Source organism: Geotrypetes seraphini, chromosome 4 (assembly GCF_902459505.1).
Source record: "Geotrypetes seraphini chromosome 4, aGeoSer1.1, whole genome shotgun sequence".
Lineage (NCBI taxonomy): Eukaryota > Metazoa > Chordata > Amphibia > Gymnophiona > Dermophiidae > Geotrypetes > Geotrypetes seraphini.
The window spans coordinates 110014549-110040774 of record NC_047087.1 but is presented as its reverse complement, the minus strand read 5'-3'; the positions used below and the strand labels follow the sequence as shown (position 1 = coordinate 110040774).

Sequence of the window (26226 nt, the reverse complement as noted above, 5' to 3'; positions counted from 1 at the left end):
GCTTTGGTTTAGTGACCTGAACATACCAGTTTTGTGACTCTGAATGGATGGTATCTCAGATATCTTTGTATTCTGCACAGTACAGAAGCTCAAGTTCATTAAGATTTTGACATGATCATCATAGAATAAACTATCAAGGCAGTTTACAATAATAACTACCAGAAAAACAGAAAAGAATAAGCATAGAAAAGAGGGCAGGCACAGGCATCGAATAACCAACAAGATATGTTTACTAAGCCTTAAATCAGTACTCTATAAAACCCCTTCCTTTATCGATAGAGTCTTAATACCTTATGTCCCCACCTGATCACTTAGATCTAATGATCAACATTTGCTGGTAGTTCCTTCTCTCAAATCCATCAATACATGCAGACAATACATTTTTTTCAGTGGTGGCTCCGCAATTGTGGAACTCCCTCCCAATACACATAAGGGAAGAACATCTTATCGATAAGTTTAAAAGCAAGTTAAAATGCTTTTTTTTTAAAGAAGCTTTTGACTGCTAATGCTATATAGTTAGGACATATTTTTTAATTCCAACTTCTGATCCTTTTTTTTTAAACCCTCCCTTTTGTTATTTCCCTTACTCGTCTTATTTACTTTCATAAATTGCACTTTTACCCCCACTTTCCTCTTGGTCCTGTCTACGCTACGTGACATATCTATGTTATTTGTATTGTCTCCCTGAATATTGTGATGTACTATTTTTTAGATTTGTTCATCGCTTTGTATTAAGATTAAGCAATTCATCAAATTTTAAATACTTAAAACTTGTAGGTCAGCAAGAGGAGTTTGAAATGTTTGCAGAAGCAGACAGGAAGCCAATGAAGTGACCTGAGGAGATGGGTAACGTGAGTAAAACAACACTGGCAGAATATGAGGCATGCAGCAGAATTCTGAACAGGCTGAAGGAGAGAGAGATGGCTTAGCAGAAGGCCTGCGAGAAGCAAGTTGCAGTAATCTAGGTGAGAGGTGACAAGAGCATGGATGGGGGTCTTGGCAGGGTGTTCAAAAAGGAAAGTCTGGATTTTAGCAATGTATAGAAAGAAGCGACAAGTTTTGGCAGTCTGTTGGACATGCAAAGAAAAGATGACAGACAAGTCAAAGATGGCTCAGAGATTGCAAGTCAATAAGACAGGGAGGATGAGAGTGTTATCCACTGAAACAGAGAATGGAGGAAGGGGAGAGGCAGGTTTAGGAGGAAAGATAAGGAGTTTAGTCTTGTCATGTTTAATTTTAGATGGCGATGTGACATCCAGGTAGCAATGTCAGCCAGGCAATGGGTCTGGATTCCTGTAGAAAATTTTGGATGTAGAGAGGTAGATTTGCAAGTTGTCAGCATAGAAATGGTACTACAAACCGTGGAAGGAAATTACAGCGCTAAGGGAAGAAATGTAGATGGAGAAAAGAAGGTCCCAGGACAAAACCCTGAAGTATACCAACTGATAGTGGAATACCAGCAAAGGAAGATCCTCCAAAGCAAATACTAAAATTGTGATGAGAAAGATAGGAAGAAAACCATAAGATAACAGAGTCCTGGAGTCCAAGCGAAGGCAGCATATCGATGAGTAGGCAGTGATCTATGGTGTCAAAAGATGCAGATAGATCAAGGAGGATGAGGACGGAGTAGAGGCCTTTGGATTTGGCCAGGAGCAGGTCATTGGAGACTTTAGCAAGGGTAGTTTTCGTAGAATGGATAGGGTGAAAGCTTGATTGAAGTGGGTTAAGAATAGCTAGAAAAGAAAGAAAGGTAAGACAACAGCACTTTCAAGTAGCCTGTAGGAGGAGAGAGGCGGGACGATAATTGGACAGGCAGGTAGGGTCCAGTGATGGGGTTTTTTTAGAGCAGCATAACTATAGCATGTTTGTGAAATCATCTGGTAGAGAGTGATAGGTTGAAGATAGTGGGGATGACAGTAGAAGAGATGGTGATCACTAGACGGGTGAGGATGGGATCAGAGGAACAAGTAGTGAGTTTGGAGGAGGAGAGAAGATATGCAGTTTCTTCTGTGATTTCAGAGAAGGAAAAAAAAGGCAGCAGGGATCGGTGGGACAGACAAGAGGAGGGAGAGGCAGAGACAATTCGGTCAAGAACTCAAGGTTAATCTTGTGAACCTTATCATGGAAGTACTTGGCCATGGTCTGGGTTGATAGCGAAGGAGGAGTCAAAAGTGAGAGCAATGAGTAGAGAGTTTAGCGTGGCAAAAAGATGGTGATGGTTGGATCCAAGACAATTAGTCAAGCGGACGTAGTTGTCTTGTTTTGCAATCAAGAGGGCTGATTGGAAGGAGATCAGCAGGAATTTGAAGTGAACAGGTCAGCGTGAGAGTGAGATTTCAGCCAGTAATTTTCTGCAGATCAGGCACAGGAACATAAGCAGCAGATCTTAGAGGTCAACCAGTGCTGGGGTTTGGCGCTCCTTACAGGACGTGACATGGAAGGAGCAAGGATTTCAAGAGCAGAGGAGATAATAGTATTATAAGAGAGTGCTTCATTGACTTATTTACATAACGTAGTGTTTGAGAGGAGGGGGGAGACCATGGTGGCGGGTGTATACAGGTCTATAGCCAGAAGATTCCCGAATGTATCAGTGAGGATCAGTCAAGGAGAAGGGTGGAGGGATAGTGTTGAGTTGTGAAGGTTATCAAATGATAGTCAGAGAGTGGAAGAATTGAGGTGAAGAAGTTGATAATTGAGAAGTTAGGGAAGAGGACAAGATTAAGGCAGTGGCCGTTCTGGTGCGTGGAGGTAGTGGAGCACGGCTGAAGATTGAATGAGGATATTAGAGCAAGAAATCTTGAGGTGTAGGAGTCAAATATGTTCCGGGCATGAATGTTGAAATCACCAAGAATAAGGGAAGGAGATAAAGGTATTTTCCAGTCCTCAGTGGGCTTTCAATCTAAAAAGATAATTCTATAAGCTGACACCTAGTTTATAGAACAGAAGTGTTTACACTCATGATTGGTGCCAATAATTGGCAGTTATGTGTGTAAATACTAGGCACTGATTTATAAAAAGTGTGCTTAAATCAATTAGCATGCAAGTGCCAGGGGTAGAATACACAAAGGTGGAGCATGGGCATGTCCTGGTGTGTTGCCAAGGAGCACATGCAACTTATATTTTCTATTGCATGCGTTACATGGCGCACTTAGATGCACCCACTTACCCCAGCCATTGACCTTTTGTAAGTAGATGCGTCTAATTTTTGGCACGCCAGAGCAGCTTTACACAATATTCTATAAGAATTAAGCATGCCCTTAAACCGTTACAGAACTGGCGCTAAGCACGCCTCTTTCTGGTGCCTAAAATAGAGGTATAACCAATATATGTACCACCACTCAACCAGAAAAGTGAGTCTACTATCAAAAGGCCTCAGAATTGGAGCCTACGCACAGTTGCACAATCACAAACTGGGAAAGTCAGCATAGTGTTGCTCCTGTTTGCTCCAATTATTGGCCACAAGACCTGGTGCTAACACTTATTTTATCCCTTATTTCTCTATTTTTTTATTGTTTTTTGTAGTAAATATTTAAATACTAGCTTATGCAAGTTACATCAGTGTCTTCAGATTTATAATGTCATTATTCCTCCATTTTCTTAAAAGTATATCCACTTATCCAGTATATAGAAAAAAATAACAAAAAAGCCACTTATCTTAGGCAAGACTTGTCTCTAAAAATGCCTCTTTAAACAGTGCTTGTCTCTATAAATGCCAACGCGGCCAGCGTTTCGCGGACTGTATTTCTGTCCGCTGCTTCAGGGCCAGCACTAAGGCATCCAATTCTACAATTCAAAAAAAGTTTAATCAGCTCACTATACAAATGAATCCTCATAAATAGATAAAACGTTACTTACATAACTTAATTTCATCCGTCAAAATTTTCAAACACTATCAAAATGGCGACAGCGTTTCTTTTATGCAAGTTCAAGTATTAGCGTGATGACTTAAGGGCGTACTACCATGGCCCCTCCCTCCTTAGCTCATTGGTTCCACATTTCAAGTACTAACCAATGGGTCACAACAGATAGCATCCACTCCCAACTAGTAGAAATGTTGCCATTCCATGGTTTTATTTAAACCATTAGGGCTCAAAGTGTCCAGATGATGAATCCAGCGCTGTTCGCGCTGAGCTAGACACCATCTAAAATCGCCCCCTCTTATCCCTTGCTTCAGTACTTCAATTACCACTACCACTACCACTACCACAATTACCACTACCACTAAATTCATGATTATTCTCAACACATATGTCGATTTTTGATATTACTCTTATGTTCCGTAAGGAGAACATTTAGTTTTCTAGAGGTTTGTCCTACATATAGCAGGTCACAGCGGCATTGTAATATATATATTACCCCCCCGCCCCCTCCCATCTCCAAATGACCTAGCCAAATTCCTCAACAAGAAGATCACTACCATAAAGAGTTCGTTCCCCTCAGCTATCTCCTACAACTCTCTTCCCCCGAAAGACTCCGACCCTATCCCTGCCGACAGATCATGGATTACATTCGAACTTGTATCCGAGACTCAGATCTCTAAACTTTGCCTCAAACTTAAATCCTGCAAGTGCATCCTAGATCCCTTCCCATCCTACCTTTGCGAAAACATCCCTGCGCAGGCCATCTCTTCCCTTACTAACCTTATAAATAAAGTTTTACTATCTGGTCTGTTCTCCACCGAAATGGGACACATTGCCTTATCCCCTCTTCTGAAAATAGCCGATCTCGACCCTTCCTCACCATCGAACTACCGCCCCATAGCAAACATCCCTCTTTTAACAAAACTTCTAGAGACCATAGTCGCTACTCAGCTCTTCTTCTACCTAGAGAGATTCTCCATTCTCCAATACTACCAATACGGATTTAGGCCCAATTTCAGCACCGAGTCCCTCCTAGTTTCCTTAATCTCAAAGGTGCAACAACTACAAGCCCAAAACAAATTTGCTGTTCTCCTATAGTTTGATCTCTTCGCGGCTTTCGACGTCGTGCACCATGACATACTAATCTACCAACTTTCAGAGATAGGAATAGACTCCTCTGTCCTAAACTGGTTCTCAAACTTCCTTCGCGCTCGTTCCTACATTGTCAACACAAACGGCTACAAATCCGCTTCGTGGACACCATCCTGTGGTGTCCCACAGGGCTCTCCCCTATCCCCTATTCTCTTCAACATGTATAGGACCTCCCTGAAGCTCCTCAAACTATCCCCCCTTGAAACAATTTACACATATGCAGACGATATCCTTATCCTCCTCGAAACAGATCAAAACCTTACAAACCTCCAAGAGAACATCACTTCATGCATAATGAGACTTCACGCCTGGTCCCTCTCTGTACAGATGAAATTAAATGAATCAAAAACAAAATTACTCTGGCTCGGCCCAAAATTAGCACACCTGCCCACCCTCTTCACTCTACCCACAGGCCCTGCTCTGCACTTTGAGTTCTCAAGCAAGGTCCTCGGCATCACTATCGACTCCTCCCTTTCCCTCAATGATCACCTGAATTCCTTGGCAAAATCTTGTTTTTTCAGCCTCCACTTGCTAAGGAAAGTTAGATCCTACTTTCACCAAAAACATTTCACCGTCCTTGTACAATCCATTATCCTATCCAAACTCGATTATTGTAATGCCATCTATTTATGCCTAACAAAAAAAAGTCTTCGCAGACTCCAGCTTATCCAGAATACTGCGGCCAAGCTGATTTTTGCTAAATGAAATCTGACCACGTCTCCCCACTACTTACCAATCTTCACTGGCTCCCAGTACTTTCCAGAATTCATTTCAAATGCTCCTGCCTGGCTTTCAAGATCATTCACGGCATCCTTCCGCCCCTAATCCCTCTATCCTTCCTCGCCCTGACGCCTGCTACCACCAGATCAGTCCACAGACATAAACTATCCTTCCCCTCTCTACACGGCATCCTCCACGCAGGTAAACTGGGAAAATCCCTCCTCTCCACATCACGGGCCTTTGGAACGATCTCACTGTCCCGTTGCGGAACCTGGGCTCCCTCCAACTATTCCGAAAACAACTGAAAACCTGGCTTTTCTCTAGCATATAACATCTCTTCTCCTGTTTACATCCCCTCTTTTTATATGCTTTTGTAAACCCTTTCTCCTCTCTCTTCCTATATTTTTAAGCTTTGTAAACCGTGTTGAGCTCCACTTCCGTGGAGATGATGCGGTATATAAACTTAAGGCTTAGTTTAGTTTAGTTTAGTTATGCTTCAGGGTATATTTCTTTCCATCCCTCGGATTGCAAAATGTATCAGTGCATACCATAACCCCACACATTTGACAAGACCCACATTTTTGGTGTCCCTGAAATACTGTTCCCACCATAGAATTAACACTAGGCAGAATATATGGACATAAAATCTCTTTCAGATTACGGTTCCTCCGATACGCTATCCTCGAAATTTTCAACATTTCCCAATGTTTTCTAAGGATACGAACAACTTGATAACTATTTCTTGAATATGTGACTACACAAGTCACACATGGTTCCCCTATCTGTTGGCTTAAAGAACGTTTGGGAGCAATAACTCGCCAACTAAAGTATGCCCTTTTATATGCCGCCGAGACTATTTTAAGGGGATACCCTCTTTGAAGAAATTTAATTTTTAAATCATCAGCCTGTCTCTTTAAAGTCAGTTACAGAGGAACATATTCTCCTAATTCTCAAAAATTGAGAATACGGCAAGCTCTTCTTAAGGGATATAGGATGAGCACTTGAGAAATGGAGAACTGAATTACAATCAGTCGGTTTATTGTAAACTTCTGTACAAAATTCTCCATTTTCTACCTCAATATTCACATCCAAAAATGAAATCTGAGTGGGACTATACGTGTGGGTAAATTTAACCTTAGAATGACAGCTGTTTAAATAGGAAAGGAATCCCAAAAGGTTATCCACCCCTCCATTCCATACAAGAAAGATGTCATCTATATACCTAATCCACAGCTTGACATCCTGAAAGAAATGGGACCGATATGCCCAATCATGTTCGAACCTATCCATAAAAAGGTTAGCAACCGAGGGAGCCATAGTAATGCCCATTGCGATGCCTGATCTCTGATGGTGTGACAATCCTGCAACCCCGAGGCTTGTCACAGAGAGATTTGGGAGGAATTACAAGCCCAGATGCAGGAGGGTGAACCAAGTCAGAGCCCGGGGGAGTAAGTCAGCTGACTATCCTGTGGACTCAGAGGGAGAAAGGGAAGCAGGTCCAGAAAGCTGGGACTGCTCTGATAATGTCCTGAGGTCAAACAGTAAAGATTGGCCTTATGGGTTTGCAGAGTCTGTGAAGCAGAAGGCAGCACAGCAGGGAACCTGGAGAACGGTTCAAGCCAATGGAAGAAAACTTTCTCCCCTGCCGGAAAAGGGGAGTAGTTTCTTCCCTCAGCTTAAACGGATACTCTCTAATGAACTAGGGGGGAGAGCAGGAACATGGCAGAAAGGAACCAGCAGATTCCCCAGGACAGCAGCAGAGCCGGAGCCAGAATCCCAGCATGAGGCTGAACTAGCCTGGAAACACTCAGTGCCCCTGACTCTGACCGATTGGGACATGCCAGAGGTACAGGTTAGACCCTCTCCTTTGGATCCATGTATGCCTGAACCTATGTTGATAGGAGAAAGCTATAACTTAGGAGAAACCCAGAGTGAACCCATGGAAATCTCCTAAGGAAAGGAGGGGGCAGGGAAAACGTTTCTTCTGCCTACTGGTCTTCTGCTGATCTGCTGGAACCTGAGGAATGCCTAACAGGATGTTAAAGTGGTGTAAACTGCCAGGTTGTGTTCCTATATGCTGGATGTGAGAAAAGCACTAGAGCTGATACATTAGCAAACTGTGGGAGATAATTTAACTCCGTGTGCTTTTTGAACTGGATAAAGCTCCAACTAAAAGGACTGTTCTGTTTGACCTGCATTCTCCATGGACAAGCAGTATAAGTCAGCCCCACTTTTGGTGACGTCATCTACGTTCCCAATTCGGATTTGCTCTCCCAGAGCTCAGGTGAGGCTTTAGGAGCCTCATCTGAGCATGTGCAAGTAGCCCTATATATACCTGTGCTGTCCCTCACTAATCCAGTTTAGTTAATCCGCCCTTCCCAAACGGACGGATCACAGCTCTCCATTCAAAACAAAAAACAAAAAACAACAACAACAAAAAACCCAGAAAGAAAGAAAAGAAGAAGAATGGCAAAACAAAAACAAAAAAACGAAAAGCCTGCAGGAAAACCAGGTTTCAAGAAGTGCCCTGACTGCAAACGAAAAAGGAGCTCCTTGGACCCCCATGAGGTGTGTGTCCATTGCCTAGGAGAAGCACACTTCATGGCAGCCTGCCCTCAGTGCCTAAAAATGTCTCAGAGGGCTAGAAGAAATCGGCTCCAAAAGCTGCACACCATGGGGGAAGACCAGCGAAGGAAGAGAAAAAAAAAAAAATGCAGCCAAAAAGCAGCCCCTGCTTTACTGCTGCCTCAGGAAGCCCAGCAAAAACAGAGTAGGCTGCTCCTGAAACTTTCCGACTACAGGATAGCTCCCCGACGGCTGCTCCATGGCCTAGGGTAGAGCATAGAAGTGCAGACAGTGGCAAAAACGGCCGAGGGTCTCCTATCCCCTCTGCCGGCCATTCCAGCTGCACCAACTCGGGACTGCTCCGATTTCAAAATCGAAGCCATGCGGCCATTAAAGCCATGCTATGCCTGCAGCCCCGAGATTCAAACTGCCTCGATCTCATCCCAGGATGATATAAGTGCACTGGGCCCCGCCCCCTTAAAGGCACAGACACAGCAAAAAGGCAAGCCTGGATACAGACAGTGCCTTTGCAAGCATGGAAAAGAACTCTGCACACCTAAAGGCACAGGACAATGTGCCTCACAGGAGCCAACACACCAGAACCTGCAAGGAGGGAACATGAAGGAGACAGAACATCTTCCTCCCCCTCCTCTTCATCATCATCAGCAGCAGCCTCACCAAGATGGCGGAGGCGCAGAAGGTCGAAAGATCGCGGGACCAGGAGCAGGGGCAGACCCCATCAGCCGGCTGACCACCCACGTGCATCGGCCGCAGATCCCAACATCCAGCCACGCCAACTGACCACTCCTACCACTCACAGACAATTGTTAGACTTTTTCAACAGATTCATCGCACAGCAACTCTCAGGGCAAAGGGCGCAGAGCAAGAGCTCAGTACCGAATGCAGAACAGATATTGCAACCACCGGCAACATGGAGGCAGGGAGCAGAAACGGCCGCATCACACTCTCCAGCCACAGACGGCTATGCCTCCGAACGCAGTGGGCGCTACCAGCAAAGCTATGCTTCAACACGGGGCAGCCCACACACATCAACAACCCAAGACACCCCAGACACAGAACACGCGTCTGGGACAACACAGTCCAACATGCCGGTGGAGGACCTCACTTATCCAAAGTTCCTCCAGAAGGTAGTTTCCAAGCTGGCACTCACCCCAGTACAGGTGCTAGAGGCGACAGAAGAAGCACCGGGACTGCTGAAATACCTAAAGTTGCAAAAGGCCATAGCCGCACTACCAGCTCACAGAATGCTACTAGATTGCCAGGACCAGATCCGGAAAACCCCATGGTCAGGCCCAGCTGTGTCCAGGAGGCTAGACCAAAAAATACCAGATCAGCGAGGCACTGGGTTTTGACAAACCACAGCTCCCTCACCAGTCCATCATAGTAGAAAGTGCCCTTAAGAAAGCTAAGAGCAATCGCCTGCAGGCCAACGACCCTCCGGGCAAAGAACACAGGACCCTGGACGCTACCGCCAAAAAGGTCCACCATGGCTCCATACTGAATGCCAAAATTGACTCTCACCTGTTCCACCTTACCCTGTACAATGATGCCCTCTGGAGGAAAATAGAGGAAACCCTAGACACGCTACACCCCGAAGGAAAAGCCTGCATAGTCCCCATATTACAGGATATGGAGGAATGCGGAAAACACATGATAAAAGCGACTTTTGATGCATTGGAAACATCTGCCCGCACGGCCGGAGTGGCCATAGCATCCAGACGCCTGGCATGGCTGCAGGCATTGGGCCTATGCGAGGACACCCATGAGCGTATCGCAGATGCATCCTGCTCAGGGGAGAACTTATTCGGAGACAAAGTCACGGAAACAGTGGACATAATGAAAGCCAATTGCACAACTCTCCAAACCCTCTCCTCAGATGGCATCGTAAAAACCCCCGGCATCAAGGCGGCTTAGCACCAACCACTGTCGCCGACAAAATAACACCATAAGGCGCTTCGACAACCAGACAAGAGGGTCGTCCCACAGACAGAAAGCACAACCCTACAGCGCCCCTTACCAGCAAAGGCAGCGCCAGAGGGAGGGAAAACAGCAGAAGCCAGCTACTTCCACCACCACTTTTGACTCATCAACAAGGCCCTCCACCCCTGTTGGGGGCCGCCTCTCCGCATTCAACAAAGCCTGGGAGAAGATAACAACAGAAAAATGGGTGCTACACACCCGCCAGCCAACCCACCAAAGAACTCATCCTCAGAGAAATCAAAGCTCTCCTTCAAGCAAGAGCAATAGAACCAGTATCCAAGTCACAGCACAACCAAGGGTTCTACTCCCACTATTTTCTCATCCCCAAAAAGACAGGAGGGTTCAGACCCATCCTAGACCTACGAGGCCTAAACAAGTATGTAACCAAGGAGAAATTTTGTATGCACTCCTTAAGAACAATCCTACCACTAATTCAAAAGGACGACTGGCTGGCTTCACTGGAACTCCAAGATGCGTATTCACACATCCCTATGCACTCCTCCCAAGGAATGTTTCTGCGGTTCAGGATCCAAACCCAGTACTTCCAATACAGGGTCCTACCCCTTTGGACTCTCCTCTGCACCGAGAGTCTTCACAAAATATGTCATGGTAGCAGCGGCACACCTCCGCAAGAGCGCCATATGCGTGTTCCCTTACCTGGACGACTGGCTGCTGGGGGGTCCATCAGCCTGGAAAACGACAACAGCAGTCAATACAATGATGTCACTCCTGCAATCCCAGGGGTAAACACCAAAAAAATCCGTGCTACAACCAGCATAATCAATAGAATTCATTGGGGCAAGGATCTGCAAGCCTCTGAATGCAGTTTTTCTGTCCCACTCAAGGGGACAAGCAATACAAAAAACTGGTTCAGCAAATATCAGAGACACACACATTCATTACATTACATTACATTACATGACACACACATTCATTACATTACATTACATTACATTAGTGATTTCTATTCCGCTTGTGCCTTGCGGTTCTAAGCGGATTACATTAGAAGATGGCTGGACATTTCCAGGCGATGACAATACAATTATTTGTATAACTTTACAAACTTTGCAAACCTAACTTTACTTAACTTTTCGTACATAACTTTACATAACTTTACGTACATAACTTTACATAACTTTACGTGGAGTTACTTTGTGTTACTTTACATTATCCTTACCGTGCTTGCATAACTTGCATTAAGTTTACATAATTTATCTTACATAATTTATCTTACATAACTTTACAAGACTTTACGTAGAGTTATTTTATGTTATTTTACCTTATTATTCCAGTACATTGCATAACTTACATTACATGATATTACAAAGCATAACCTTATGTTGTATTACAACGCATAACCTTATGTTACTTTACATAATATTACAACGCACAATCTTATGTTACCAAAAAATCGTCTGTTCCTAGGTTGCTATATCTGATTTTTTCGGTATTTGGGGAGACTGTGTTTCTAGATATGAATTGGCTTTACGCCCGATGCAGCTAGATTAGATGTTGCCTATGGGGACGAAGTTGCAGTTGGTTGAGAGTTGCAGTAGGTTATGAAGGGAGAGAAGATGATGGTAGATTATAATATTGGGATGTGTTTTTTGAATATTATGGTTTTTATATCTTTTCGAAACGCTTTGTAGTCCGTAGTTGTGGTCAGCAGCTTGGATATGGTGGGGTCAATTTTCGCGGCCTGTGTAGCATTCACAGCAAGAACAATACTACGCCTCCTGGGCCATCAAGCAGCCTCCATGCATGTTGTCCCACGCACCAAACTCCACATGCGACCCCTTCAGTGGTTCCTCAGAAAGAATTGGAACCAACACACACAGCCTCTGTCTCAGAGTCCCAATGGATCAGAAAATTCGCAACAACCTCAAGTGTTGGACACAACAACAGAATTTGTACACGGGCAAGCTTTTCCAGCAGCCACAACACCAACTGACACTCACCACAGATGCCTCAAAACAGGGGTGGGGAGCCCACCTCCTCCATCTGAGAACCCCTGGTCACCCTCCGAGGCCAAACAACACATCAACCCGCTAGAACTCAGGGCAATTGGGAATGCCCTACAAGCCTTTGCTCCCTGGATCTCCAACAAGACCTTACTGATCCAGACAGACAATCAGGTGGCAATGTTCTATATCAACAAGCAGGGAGGCACGGGCTCACTCACCCTCTGCAGGGAAGCCCAAAAAATCTGGACATTTGCTTTATCAACCAATATTCTCATCCATGCCACCTACCTCCCGAGCCTGAACAACGCCCTGGCGGACAGCCTCAGCAGAAAGCTGGATCCCCATGAATGGTCCCTCCATCCGGAGGTAGCCCAGGATCTCTTCCACAAATGGGGCCTCCCAACAAGGGACCTCCTCGCCGCAGAGGACAGCAAGAAGTGCCCTCAATTCTGCTCCAAAAGACTGGCACAATACCAGTCAAACCAGAGACGCTTTTCTCCATACATTGGGGGGGAACGCCTGCTCTATGCTTTTCCCCCCATACCACTCATCCACAGAGTGCTACAGAAGATCAGGCAGGAGGCAGCCACAGTGATCTTCATTGCGCCCCACTGGCCGAGACAGGTGTGGTTCCCCTGCCTATACCAGATGTCAGCACACAGCCGCCAATCAGTCTACCGCTGCGACCGGACCTCATCACCCAGGACCAGGGACAACTCTGCATCCCAGATTGAAAGCACTAACACTGACAGCATGGATGTAGAAAAGCTAATCCTGGACCCTTTCCACATGTCAACCGGAGTGACCGAGGTACTGCGAGCAGCCAGACGCTCGGCAACCAGGAAATCATACAGGCGCAAGTGGAAAAGATTCCACATATGGTGTGTCTCGAAAGGAGAAGATCCACTCACCTGCCAGGTCCCAGTAGTATTCCAATACTTACTTGACTTATCCACAGCAGGCCTGAAAACATCCTCCATAAGAGTCCACTTCAGCGCTATATCAGCGTTCCGCAACCGCATTGAGGACAGGACCCTAGCCCCACACCCACTAGTGTCCAAATTCATGAAAGGGCTTATAAACCTGCACCCCCCGCCTACCGCCAGCGTGGGACCTGGGCATCATCCTCCGCAGGGTAACAGCGCATCCCTTCGAGCCATTGGAGGATGCGCCAATCAAATTCATCACCTGGAAAGTAGTCTTGCTCATTGCCATCACATCAGCAAGGCGTATCAGCGAACTACAGGCCCTGGTGACATACCCACCAGACACACAGATCCTTCATGATCACGCAGTGCTGAGAACTCATCCAAAGTTCCTACCTAAGGTAGTCTCATCTTTCCATGTAAACCAAATTGATAGTGCTCCCCTCCTTCTGCCCGGGACCACATACCAACAGCACGGAACAACTCCTACACATCTTGGACTGCACCCGTGCACTTCGCCTATACATTTAACGAACGCAACACTGGCGAAAGGCAGTACAACTATTTGTCTTCTTTGACCCCAACAAGCCAGGAACACCAGTGGGGAAACGCACTATATCCAACTGGATCTCAAACTGCATTGCCTCCTGCTACGAGCAAGAGGGAGTGTCCCTTGAGAGAAAGACCACAGCACACCAACTAAGAGCCATGGCCGCAACATTGGCAAACCTCAGCAACACGCCACATCAGGACATTTGCAGAGCAGCCACATGGTCTACCCCACACACCCTCACCAGACACTATTGCCTGGATCGCCCGAAAACAGACCTCCAATGACTTTGGTCTCAACACACTACGAATGGTGACCAAAACAGACACAGCAAAAGACACCAATACCTGGACTAGATGAACAGGACTATCTGATCTGTCTGAATCAGACAGAAGAGACTGTTAGACAGCTTATATTCTGCTATGTTGGCACAATTTGCACAATCAAAAAAAAAAAAAAAGTGTTACTCAAACACCACGTTATTGATATATATTTGTTATAATCGCTATCTGTTATTGAGATACATACTCTACCATGTTGGTAGATTAAAAAAAAAAAAGAAAAAAAGAAGGAGTGTTGGTCCAGTTCTAAGGACCAACATAAAGTTCCTATTGTTTACAACGCATAACCTCTGACTGGTCTCAGTAACTGGGGCTTTGTCTCTGTCCCTCACCTGACATTTATGCAGCCTCACCCTACCGCAGCGAGGTAGCGGGGACGCAGAGGGGACCATCCCCGACGGGGACCCCATCCTCTTACACCCTCTTACGCAGCTGGAGAGTCACCAAAAGTGGGGCTGACTTATACTGCTTGTCCATGGAGAAAGTGAAGTTACTTACCTGTAACGGGAGTTCTCTGTGGACAGCAGGATAAGTCAGCCACACTGACCCTCCCTCCTCCCCTATGGGTGACACTGCAATAAGACTCAAGCTAGGGGAATCACTGGATTAGTGAGAGACAGCACAGGTATATATAGGGCTACCTGCACATGCTCATATGAGGCTCCTAAAGCCTCACCTGAGCTCTGGGAGAGCAAATCCGAATTGGGAACGTAGATGACGTCACCAAAAGTGTGGCTGACTTATCCTGCTGTCCACGGAGAACTCCCGTTACAGGTAAGTAACTTCGCTTTATCTCCTGCAGTACAAACGCAGGAAAATAGTTTCCATATAACCAGGTTCAGCAGGACTGCTTAGATTGAAAGAACCTTGGACTTTGAGGGCAGCTAGCCCCTTTAATGAATGCACTCTGGTGAAGGAAAATGCTTGTACTATGAGGCATTTAGGAAGTCCAGAGTAGTGGGAATTATATTTTTGATTTTTGAATGAACTTTTTCCTATGTGCAAAATTTTATGTTACTGGTGAAACCGGTCTTTCTTGAGGTTGCTAAGGCTAATGACCAAATAAAAACTATGATTTATAATTGAAGCCATTCTGACTACTGGACTGTTTGTACTAAAGCACACTTCAGCTGTTCCAAGCTTGAGAGGTTGCCCTACTTCAAAGGGGCTCACGCCAGGGTGTCAGAATACATCACTGCCTAGCTACCAAAATCCGCTCGGCCAGAGACTAGGTGGTGACAATGGAAAAGATGATCCTCAAACATAAAAAAATTATCATGGAGGACAGTATCCACTAGCTTACAAATGAAATCCGTTGGTACCCTGGGATCTACCCTTTTATCTAAAGTCTGATGAATTATATCCAAGGCTTCATTTTGTGGTATTATCGTATACAGGGAACAAACGTCAATAGTTACTAACAAAAAATGTGGATCAGGACTCATTCCCTCAAGTTTCTTCAAAAACTCTGTCGTGTCCTGAATATATGAAATAGTTTGTTTTACATAAGGTTGAAGAAATTTATCAATATAAATAGAAGACGCTTCCAACAATGCTCCTCGATTTGAGACAATAGGTTTTCCCGGTGGTGCAGTACATGATTTGTGAATCTTTGGCAATAAATAAAAAATTGGAATCTTCGGATGTAATACATTCAAAAACCGAAATTCTTTATTTGTTAGATATCCTTTCTCTACTCCTTGTTTCGTTAATATATTAATTCTTGATTGTAGATGTTCAGTAGGATCCAAAGAGAGAACATCATAGTCATCACCAATGTTCCCTCTAAGCTGAGCGCATGAGTGATTGCTCACTATTTTCATTGGCGTCGCTCATAATTTTTCTCGTGTCGCTCACTAAAATACGCAGTGGGAAACTGAGGACTGCATAGTAAGATCCCCGACGCACTTCCGACACAGGTGGGGATCGTAAGAGGAGCTGCTGCCACGTCTTCAGTGGCGTACCAAGGGAGGGGGGGGCGGTCCACCCCGGGTGCAGCCTTAGGGGGAGTGCACAGCCAGCCAGGTCCGGATCTGGCCAGCTGTGCACCCCCCCCTAAGGCTGCCGTCAGAGAGGAAGTTCGGGCCAGCCAATCGCTGCCTGGCTTGGCGGAACTTCCTCTCCGACGGCAGAATTGACGTCGGGGGAATGCTGGTCGGCCCGACGGTGGGAAGCAGAGAGAGCTTGGGGCAGCCGCGGTGGTGCTTTGGGGCCTGTTTCCCCCGATGGTGGCAGCAGTGGCTTTGTGGAGGGTAGGGAGAAAGAAAGAAAGAAAGGGGGCAGGCAGGGAGACACAAGGGAAACAGAAAAAAAGAAAGGGGGCATCAAGAGAGAAAAAAGAAAGAAAGGGCAGGGAGAGAGGAAGAAAAAGTTAGGGGAGGGAATAAGGTCTGGAGGAGAGGAAGCATACAGGCTGAAAGTAGGGAAGAAAGATTGGATGCACAGTCAGAAGATGTAAGTGCAACCAGAGACTCATGAAATCACCAGACAAGGTAGGAAAAATTATTTTATTTTAAATTTAGTGATAAAAATGTATCTGAATTTATATATGCTGTCTATATTTTGCACTATGGCCCCCTTTTACTAAACCGCAATAGTGTTTTTTAGCCCAGAGAGCCTATGAGCGTCAAGAGCAGCGCTGGGCATTTAGCGCAGTTCCCTGCGCTAAAAACTGATATTATGGTTTAATAAAAAGGAAGGGGGGTATATTTGTCTATTTTTGAATGGTTGTTACTGAGGTGACAATGCATAGAATCATCTGCCTTGACCTCTTTGAAAAAAACCCAGAATAGGAATGATAATTAACATTTTCTCAGCGTATAATGTGCTTTGTGTTTTTTAATTTTATTGTTGGTAGATCATTTTGACTTGGTCATTTTAAAGTAGCTCACAAGCCCAAAAAGTTTGGGCACCCCTGAGCTAGAGCGTTGAAGCTGTGTATTTTTTATTTTATCCCCCCTTTTACAAAACTGTGGAGCGTTTTTTAGCGCCAGCCATGGTGGTAGCAGCTCTGATGCTCAGAATTCTTTTTTTTTGTAATTCTTTATTTAAGCACTGTATCCACTATTACAACAAGTACCACAGTGTGGCATAACCATAAAAGAAAAACAATAAGCAGGTATACAGTGTGTACAATATGAAACACCCCTCCCCCCCACAACCAAACCCCCCATCCCCCCCCTCCAAGACCCCCCCTCCAGCCCCCCCCAAAGAGCCAGCTAATTGACCCCTCCCCAAGAAGCATCAAGATCCCCCCCCACTACTCAATACGCTCCATAAAGGAGAAGGAGCGGGACAGAAGCCCAGGAAACAAAGGAGGTTCCCATACGGGAGTAAGCAATCTAAGCCTCCCTTGCAGGAATCTCAGAACTACCCTCCACCTCCAGGAACCTACCCCACAGATCCTCGAACTGTCGCCTCTGGCGGGTAAGTAGAGCGGAAAGGCGAAATTTCTCACATACCCAGCCCAGTTTCACTCTCATCATCTCCACCGTGGGTAGCGTAGGGCTTTTCCAAAGAGAGGCTAGTATTAGCCTAGCCGCTGTAAAAGCCAGACGTGCCATCTTGTCCTGCGTTTCCTCCACTTCCCCTGGGAGTACCCCCAACAGAGCTGTTTCCGCTCTATATGGCAAATTACATTGCAAGAGGCGCCCCACATAATGGAACACCTGAGTCCAGTACTCCAAGATGTGAGGGCACTCCCACCACATATGGAAGAACGTACCCCTCAGACCACACCCTCTCCAGCATTCCCCTGTACATGAGGTGCCCATCTTTGCAAGCATCACAGGAGTAACATACCATCGCACAAGAAGCTTAAGAGCATTTTCCACCAGTTGTGGAGCCACCGCCACGTGGTGTATTCGCAGTGCTATTTGTTCCCATTCCTCTGTCGTATAGGTGAGCCCCAAATCCTCCTCCCAAGCCCGCATATAAGATGTCTGTTGACCAGGGTCTGCATGCAATATGCGGTATAGATGCGAAATGCAGCCCCGACGCACTGGGTCCCCCAACAGGAGCTCAAACCTCGAGCGCTTATAATCGTGGAGGTCCCCCATCTTGAATCGCATAATATAATCCTTCACCTGAAGATAGGGGAATAAATCACGCTGCTCCAGGTGGAAAGAAGCTTGCACCTCAGGAAACCCACGAATGCTCTCCCCTTCCAACAGCTGGCCAAAACGCCTCAGCCCGCCTCGCTCCCACCTGCAAAAGACTCCCCCCTCCCTACCCGGAGTGAAGTCCTCCGCATACCTAATAGGCAAAAAATGTAATCCCCGCACCCTATCCACCAGTTTCCTACTAGCCCCCATCCAGACCCGTAGCGTCCATCTTATAAAAGGATTAGAAAGATTAACAATTTCCTTCTCCCTTAAGCCCACCCACGGTAAATAAGACAGCGTCGTTATGCCCCTAGGGCCCCCCATGAGACCCTGTTCCACCTGAACCCACAATTTGGCCGGAATCGCATGCCAATCTACAACCGCCCTAAGCTGTGCCGCCCGGTAGTATAATTCCAAATTGGGTATCCCCATGCCTCCCTCCTCCTTAAATTTGAACATTGCATATCTCGCAACCCGGGGACGCCTACCCCTCCAGATAAATTGTAAAAGTGACCTATGCCAGCGAATAAAATAGGCTTTAGGGACTTCAACAGGAAGAACTTGAAATAGATAGAGAAATCTGGGCAGGACCATCATACGTATCACCTCCATTCTACCCATCCAAGAAAGGCACAGAGGGTCCCATCTATCAAGGTCTTGTCGCATTGCCGCTCCCAGAGGAAGATAATTAAGGCGGAACAGGGTATCCCAATCCACCCCCAGCAAAATCCCCAGATATTTAATGGGGCCTTTCACCCAGCGGAAGGGGACCCTATGTTGCAGTTCCAGGGCCTCCAGCTCGGGTACCGAAATGTTCAAGATCTCCGTCTTAGACATATTAGCCTTGAAGCCAGAGATCCGCCCATAATCCCGCATCAGGTCTCGTAGAGCCAGAAGTGAACTCTCCGACCCCTCCACTATGGCCAAAATATCATCCGCAAAAAGGGACAGTTTATGCTCAACCCCCTGCACCTGCACCCCCTTCACATGCCGGGACAGACGTATGCTTTGAGCCAAAGGCTCGATCACCAGAGCAAACAGCAGGGGAGAGAGTGGGCACCCTTGTCTCGTCCCTCGATGTAACTCGAAGGGCTTGGAATAGACCCCATTAACTTTGACGCAAGCCATCGGGGTGTGATAAAGCGTAAGAATCCAAGAAATAAAGCGTGACCCGAATCCCATCTGGCGTAGGACAGCCTCCATAAACGTCCAATCCACCCGATCGAACGCCTTTTCGGCATCCACCGCCACCGCCACCCAAGACGTTCTTGATCTACGAGCCGCCCACACCAAGTTCAGCACCCGCCGAATACCATCAGCCGCCTGGCGCCCCCCAATGAACCCCACCTGGTCCGGGTGAATCAAGTCCGGCATATAGGTTGCCATCCTATCAGCCAAAATACGGGCCAAGATTTTGGTATCAATGCCTAACAGAGAGATAGGGCGATAGCTGCCACACAAAGACGCATCTTTCCCTGGTTTAGGCAGTATCGTGATCCCTGCCAAACGCATATAGAAAGGCAAGCGCTCTCCCTCTTTCAGGGAATTAAATAATCTAGTTAGTAAAGGCGCAACCAAGGGAGAAAGTTTTTTGTAAAACAGCCCTGTAAACCCGTCCAGGCCCGGAGACTTTCCCGGCTTCAATTGTCTAATAACACGTAATACCTCATCCACCGTAATATCACCTTCCAGCCCCAGCGCATCCGACCCAGATAGAGTGGGCAGTCCCAAATCTCTCAAATAGGCTTGGCTCTCCTCCACGGAACCCTCCAGCTCTGGAGTATAAAGTTCCTGGTAGAACTCCCGAAACCGCCTTTGTATGCCTACCTCCTCAGTAATAACCGTGCCATCCCTCTCCTTAATAGCCAAAATATTACTCCTAGATTGTTGCACTTTGACCCTATGAGCCAAAAGTTTACTAGCCCGGTTTCCCGATTCAAAATATTTAAGCCTCAACTTCTCAAGATTAAATTTAATCACCTCATCTTCTAACTTCCCAAGGGCCATTCGGGTTTCCTGAAGCCGAAGCCTCAGCTGCGGGCCCCCCTGACCCCTCTTGTGTTGATCCACCAAAGTGCGGAGTGTTTCCCGGAGCTGCAATTCCTCCTTCTGCCGAGACTTCTTCTTATAGGCAGCTATAGAGATCAATTCCCCCCTTAACACCCCTTTCAAACTTTCCCAGATTGTCACGGGGGAGAACTGATCCACATTATTAAACTCTAGAAAATCATAGATCCCCGTTTCTAACTTCTGCACAATTTTCGGATCACCTAACAGGGTATCATTTAATCTCCAGTACGTATCTCCCCCCCGAGGTCCTCCCCAGCTCAGATCCATCCATAGCGGGGCATGGTCAGACCAGCCAATGGTATCAATCTTGGTGTCTAACACCTTACCCCCCCACCCTTTATCCACACATATCAAATCAATGCGAGTGTACACCTCATGTACAGGAGAATAGAAAGTGTAGTCCCTACCCATCCAATGTTGCACCCGCCACCCATCCTCCACATTAAGGACTTCCAGAAATCTCTTCAGATCTTTTCTATCACTCTTAAGTCTGTCACTCCCCTTGCCCGTGGAATCCCATTCCTGATTAAGAACCAAATTAAAATCTCCCCCCACCACCAAGTGCCCCACCTTGACCGCTAAAATTTTGGGCAGGAGAAGGTCAAAAAAGTGGCCCTGTTGAGAGTTAGGTGCATACAAATTAACCAGCGTTACCCGGATGCCATCAACCGTACCAGTCCAGATAAGCCATCTCCCTCCCTCATCCCTCCATTCCCCTTCTGGGACCACCTTCAACTTGTGGGAGAACAGAATCCCCACCCCCGCTTTTTTCCGCTCCACCCTATTAGATGCCCAAACCCTCACTGGATAGTCCCGGAACTGTACAAGTTTTTCTCCAGCTTTTACAAAATGAGTTTCTTGAACAAAACAAATATCAAAACATAGGCGCTTAACTTCTTTCAACAACAGTTGCCGTTTACGTGGCATGTTAAGCCCCTTAACATTCAAACTTCCCAATCTAAGAACCTTATCCCCCCCCATCCTCAACTAACAGCAACACACCCAACACCCCTCCCCCTACCATCCCCCTCCGTGACCCAAGCTCCCCTCCCCCCATTCCCCCCACCCCCCCATCCTCTCCCATCCTCCCCAATCTTCCCCACCCCCCTCCACACCAGACCCACACTCCCTCTCTCCCCACTCCTTCCAAGACTTCAAGTGACTTCACCACCCCCCCATGCCACCTTTAATGTACCTCCCGTCCTCACATCCAAACCTCTCACACACCCTAGCCCCCCTGCAATCGCTCCCCATCCCCTTAACCATATACTCTCAGGCACACTCCCAAAGTCAGCACTGGATCAGCACCAAGGTCCAGAACCCTGCAGCGGGTGAACACGAACACCCTCAGCCATCCACTCAGGTGTCCGGGGCCGCAGCTGCGCCCAGCTCGGTTGCCTCCCCCTCAAGTCGAGAGCTCTGTCGTCCTCTCCGTCTCTGGGGCACCGCTTTCCACTGATACCGCTCCAACTTCTGCGCCGATAATTTGCTCAAAACGGAATCTCCCATCTGCACCAGGCCCTCCTTCAGAAGTATCGCTTGCAGCTCCGCCACCGTCGTCGCACGCTTATGCACCCCATTAAAAGTAACCAGCAGGCCGAATGGGAACAGCCAGTGATAGCGTAAGTTGTTCTGCTTCAGCACCTCCAGCAACGGTCGAAACTCTCTCCTCTTCTGCAAAGTGATGGTCGAGAGATCCTGGAATATCTCCACTTTCAAATTCTTCCAGGATATAACACCCATGTCTCTAGCTTTCTTCACCAGACGATCCTTATCTGGGAAGTGGTGGATGCAGGCTATAATATCTCTCGGGTAATCTCCAGACTTCGGACCCAGTGTGCGGTGTGCCCTATCCACTCTCAGGCCCCCAGGAGCAGTGTCAGATACCCCATCCTCGGCCAGCAGAAACCAGCTAAGCTCCTGCACCACAGCCGCAGCATCACCATACTCCGCTGTTTCTGGAACTCCCCGGATCCGGACATTGTTCCGTCGGGACCTATTCTCCAGATCCTCCACTTGAGCACAGCAATCCAGCAGATCCTTTTGGACTGCTTTCACCTGGGTAGTGAGTCCTTGTACCGTCTCCTCCTGCTCCCCCAATCTCTTTTCAGTGTCTTCCACTCTGCCCAGCAAGTCAGCAAAGTCCTGCCGGATCTCTTTCACTGCCTCTTTTATTTTTCCTTTAACTGCTGCCACCTCCTCTTTGATCTCTGTGGCCCACATTTGCAGATCGGCTCTTGTAACCGCCGCCGCCGTTCCTGCACGCCGTAGCCGCGGGGAGGCACCGCGCTCCGAGTCATCTTCCGACGCGCTGTCTCCCGACTCGCGCGCGGACATGCCGGAGGTCCCCCGCACGTGTCTGAGGCCTCCCTGCTCTCCTCCGCGCTCCGACACTCTGCCGGTCTCAGTTCTTTTTTTTGACGGCATCCTGGAAGCGCGCTAGGCTGCACGCTCTCCCCGCGACTCGCTCACTCGCAAATTTCAGCTCTCCCCACGGGAAAGATACGCTGCTACGGAGTGGAGAGTCAGAGCAATGTCTCTAACCCTCCATCTTGGTCCGTGACGTCACCGGAAGTCGATGCTCAGAATTCTATGAGCGTCAGAGCTGTTACCACCGTGGCTAAAATCCACACTACAGTTTTGTAAAAGGGGGAGGGGTTAGTTTGTGATGACATATTCCATACTAGGCAAAGGTGTTTTCTGTGTTCTGTGTGTTTGAAAGACATGGTTTTCTGTTAGGATTGACGGTGTAGGATTGATCTGTGCTGGTCTGGCTTGTTTAGTTTTACAATGGGTGTATTGATGTACTGCTCACTGCAATATGTAAGATGCTGCCTTTTCCTAGGTACTTTTGTGTGACGTGTGGCTTGTTACTAAAAATCATGTTTTTCGTACAGATGGGGGGGGGGTGCCAAAAAATGATGGGCCCCGGCTGTTACATATGCTAGGTACGCCACTGTATGTAAAGATACCAGAAAGCTGGCAAAGCAAAAACTTTAAGTAAATTGTTATTCTTCTAAGTTTTGAGTATTTAACCCTCCCACAATCTTACGGGCACTCGTCCTCCGCGCCTGCTCATAAATTTGTGGAGTATGTAACTTGTCGCTCATGCATATTTTTTTTTTTTTGCACACACCTCATCAATCCTTAGAGGGAACATTGGTCATCACTAAACAATTGCCGTTGTGCTTCTCTCAAATACACTTCTCTACTGAGCAAAACTATCATGCCTCCCTTGTCAGCTTTTCTAATAATCAGTTCCTTATCTTATGTAATGCAAACCTTGTTGTCAGATAAGGAACTGATTATGGAATGGCAACATTTCTACTAGTTGGGAGTGGATGCTATTTGTTGTGACCCATTGGTTAGTACTTGAAATGTGGAACCAATGAGCTAAGGAGGGAGGGGCCATGGTAGTACGCCCTTATGTCATCACGCTAATACTTGAACTTGCATAAAAGAAACGCTGTCACCATTTTGATAGTGTTTGAAAATTTTGACGGATGAAATTAAGTTATGTAAGTAACGTTTTATTTATTTATGAGGATTCATTTGTATAGTGAGCTGATTAAACTTTTTTTTGAATTGTAGAATTGGATGCCTTAGTGCTGGCCCTGAAGCAGCGGACAGAAATACAGTCCGCGAAACGCTGGCCGCGTCGGCATTTCTAGAGACAAGCACTGTTTAAAGAGGCATTTTTAGAGACAAGTCTTGCCTAAGATAAGTGGCTTTTTTGTCATTTTTTTCTATATACTGGATAAGTGGATATACTTTTAAGAAAATGGAGGAATAATGAAATGATAAATCTGAAGACACTGGTGTAACTTGCATAAGCTAGTATTTAAATATTTACTACAAAAAACGATAAAAATAGTGAAATAAGGGATAAAATAAGTGTTAGCACCAGGTCTCGTGGCCAATGATTGGAGCGAACAGGAGCAACACTATGCTGACTTTCCCAGTTTGTGATTGTGCAACTGTGCGTAGGCTCCAATTCTGAGGCCTTTTGATAGCAGACTCACTTTTCTGGTTGAGTGGTGGTACATATATTGGTTATATTTTTATTGATTGTTACCACGTGGGCTTATAATAGAGCCTATAATAGAGGTGCCAGTTTATACAGTTGATGCCCATGTTTCTATCCAAGAACAGACTCAGTTATCCCCTAGAGCTCACTCACCTTACTCTCAAGTCGTCATCTTCTCCTCCCCAGCCCCAGTAGTTGTTGGAGAATCCATTTACCTTGTCAAACTGATCCCCGGTCATTGCTGTGACGCCACCAAAATATCCCTGATAACGTAATCTACAATAAAGCAATGGAAGTGGGGATAAAAGCCCATCAGAAGAAAAAAAATAAAAGTGAAAAGTCTTTAAAACATCACTGTGAATTACACTTTGACTTTCTTATCTAAATTAACCCTCTGCTTCTATATAGGTCACCCAAATCTGAGCTATGAACATAGATACGTGTGTAAACTAGTTAACCAAAAATCGATTATTGGAGTTAAGTGGCATTACTCTGGGTGTACATGCACATCTCGTGCTATTCTATAAATGCAACCCAAAAGGAGGTATTTATTTATTTAAAACACTTGTAGCCTGCATATCAACCATCTATGCGGATAACAACAACACATACATAATTAAACAAAACACTACATACATAATAAAAGAGAACATAAAAGATTATTAAAATAACAGCATACAATAAACAACTTACATATGTGCCTTAAAATAAAAGGCCATTGCCAGGCCTTATATAGACTCTGGACTCCCTGACAAGCAGTGGTAGGGTGGCAGAAGACAGAGGACTTGGGCAACACCAAGCTATCTCCAGCGATAAAGAGCCCTCCATCTTCTGCCATACTCCCACTGTCAGGGATTCCGGAGTCTATACAAGGCCCGGCACTGGCACTAGCTTAACTGTCCTATGTAGTGTACCTGAATGTAACTCACCTTGAGCTACATCTAAACAAAAAATAATAAGTTAATCCACTTGAATATACAGAATGGACTTTCTGTTTCTAGCAAATAACTGCAAAGCTGGACAGGACCTTGTTGCCTATCCTTTGGAGTTGTACAGTCAACTCCACCTAAGTGCACATCGGTTAAGCGCACGCTTTGGTTACCTGCACCCGACCACCATGGTCCCGTTTTTTTTTTTTTTTTTACATTAAAGTCAATGGATTTAAACTCCGGATATTTGCAATTCTGATAAGCACACAATCCGCTTATTCGCACTGATGTTATACGTCCCACCTCTATTCATTCACATTACGTTCACTCTGGTTAAAAGCACTTACGATCTGACGTGGATGAGCCACATGTTTTGGAACAGCAGTCTAGGCGTTCGAACTTTTGGAACTGCACTATGGCATCACGTGGACAAAAATCATTGTCTTTGGCTGAACGTGTTGATGTCTTAAACAGACTTGACCAAAGGGAGAGTTAGGTCTCTATTGCAAAACATTACAGCATACACCCTAGCTAGATTTCTCAGACTTACAAAAAAAAAAAAAAAAAAGCAAGCCATATTGAAAGACTGGCAAAACAACAGCAATCGTACCAGAAAACGGAAAAGAATTGGGAAGGCTGGAGACGTTGAACAGGCATTGCTACAATGGTTTGCTGAAGCTAAAAGTCGACAACTGCCAATCAGTGGACCTCTGCTGATGAAGAAAACTACATAGTTATCTGAAGAACTGGGCATAGAAGACTTCAAAGCAACAAACGGATGGGGCGCTAAGCTGGAAGCGTTGAGACTGATCCCATCATAGTTGGATTTCTTGGTTACTGCGATGCTGCACACAAAAAGAAAAGGTATTGTGAGGGTGCCTACCTCCTCAACACCCTCGCCTGCCTTGGTTCAGCAGACGGAGCAGTGCTTTCCAGCAGCTTGCTCGAGAATAGGCGAGCTGAGCCCCATTGCGAGAATGAGCAGAGAAGACTCATTCCCGCTTGGGCAGGAGATCTC

At 46.2% G+C, this 26226-nt stretch overlaps 1 protein-coding gene across 4 annotated transcripts in view; it reads right to left on the bottom strand.

Moving 5' to 3' along the window:
* B4GALT4 (beta-1,4-galactosyltransferase 4) overlaps positions 1-26226 on the bottom strand; it is a 145579-nt gene that overhangs the window by 38393 nt on the left and 80960 nt on the right. For 2 of the 4 annotated variants that reach the window (XM_033943443.1, XM_033943445.1), the window contains exon 5: positions 24433-24555. In XM_033943443.1, the coding sequence (XP_033799334.1) occupies positions 24433-24555 (123 nt within the window). Of the gene's footprint in view, positions 1-26; positions 89-24432; positions 24556-26226 lie in introns of all 4 variants that reach the window. The other 2 variants (XM_033943442.1, XM_033943444.1) reach the window with 2 other exon arrangements.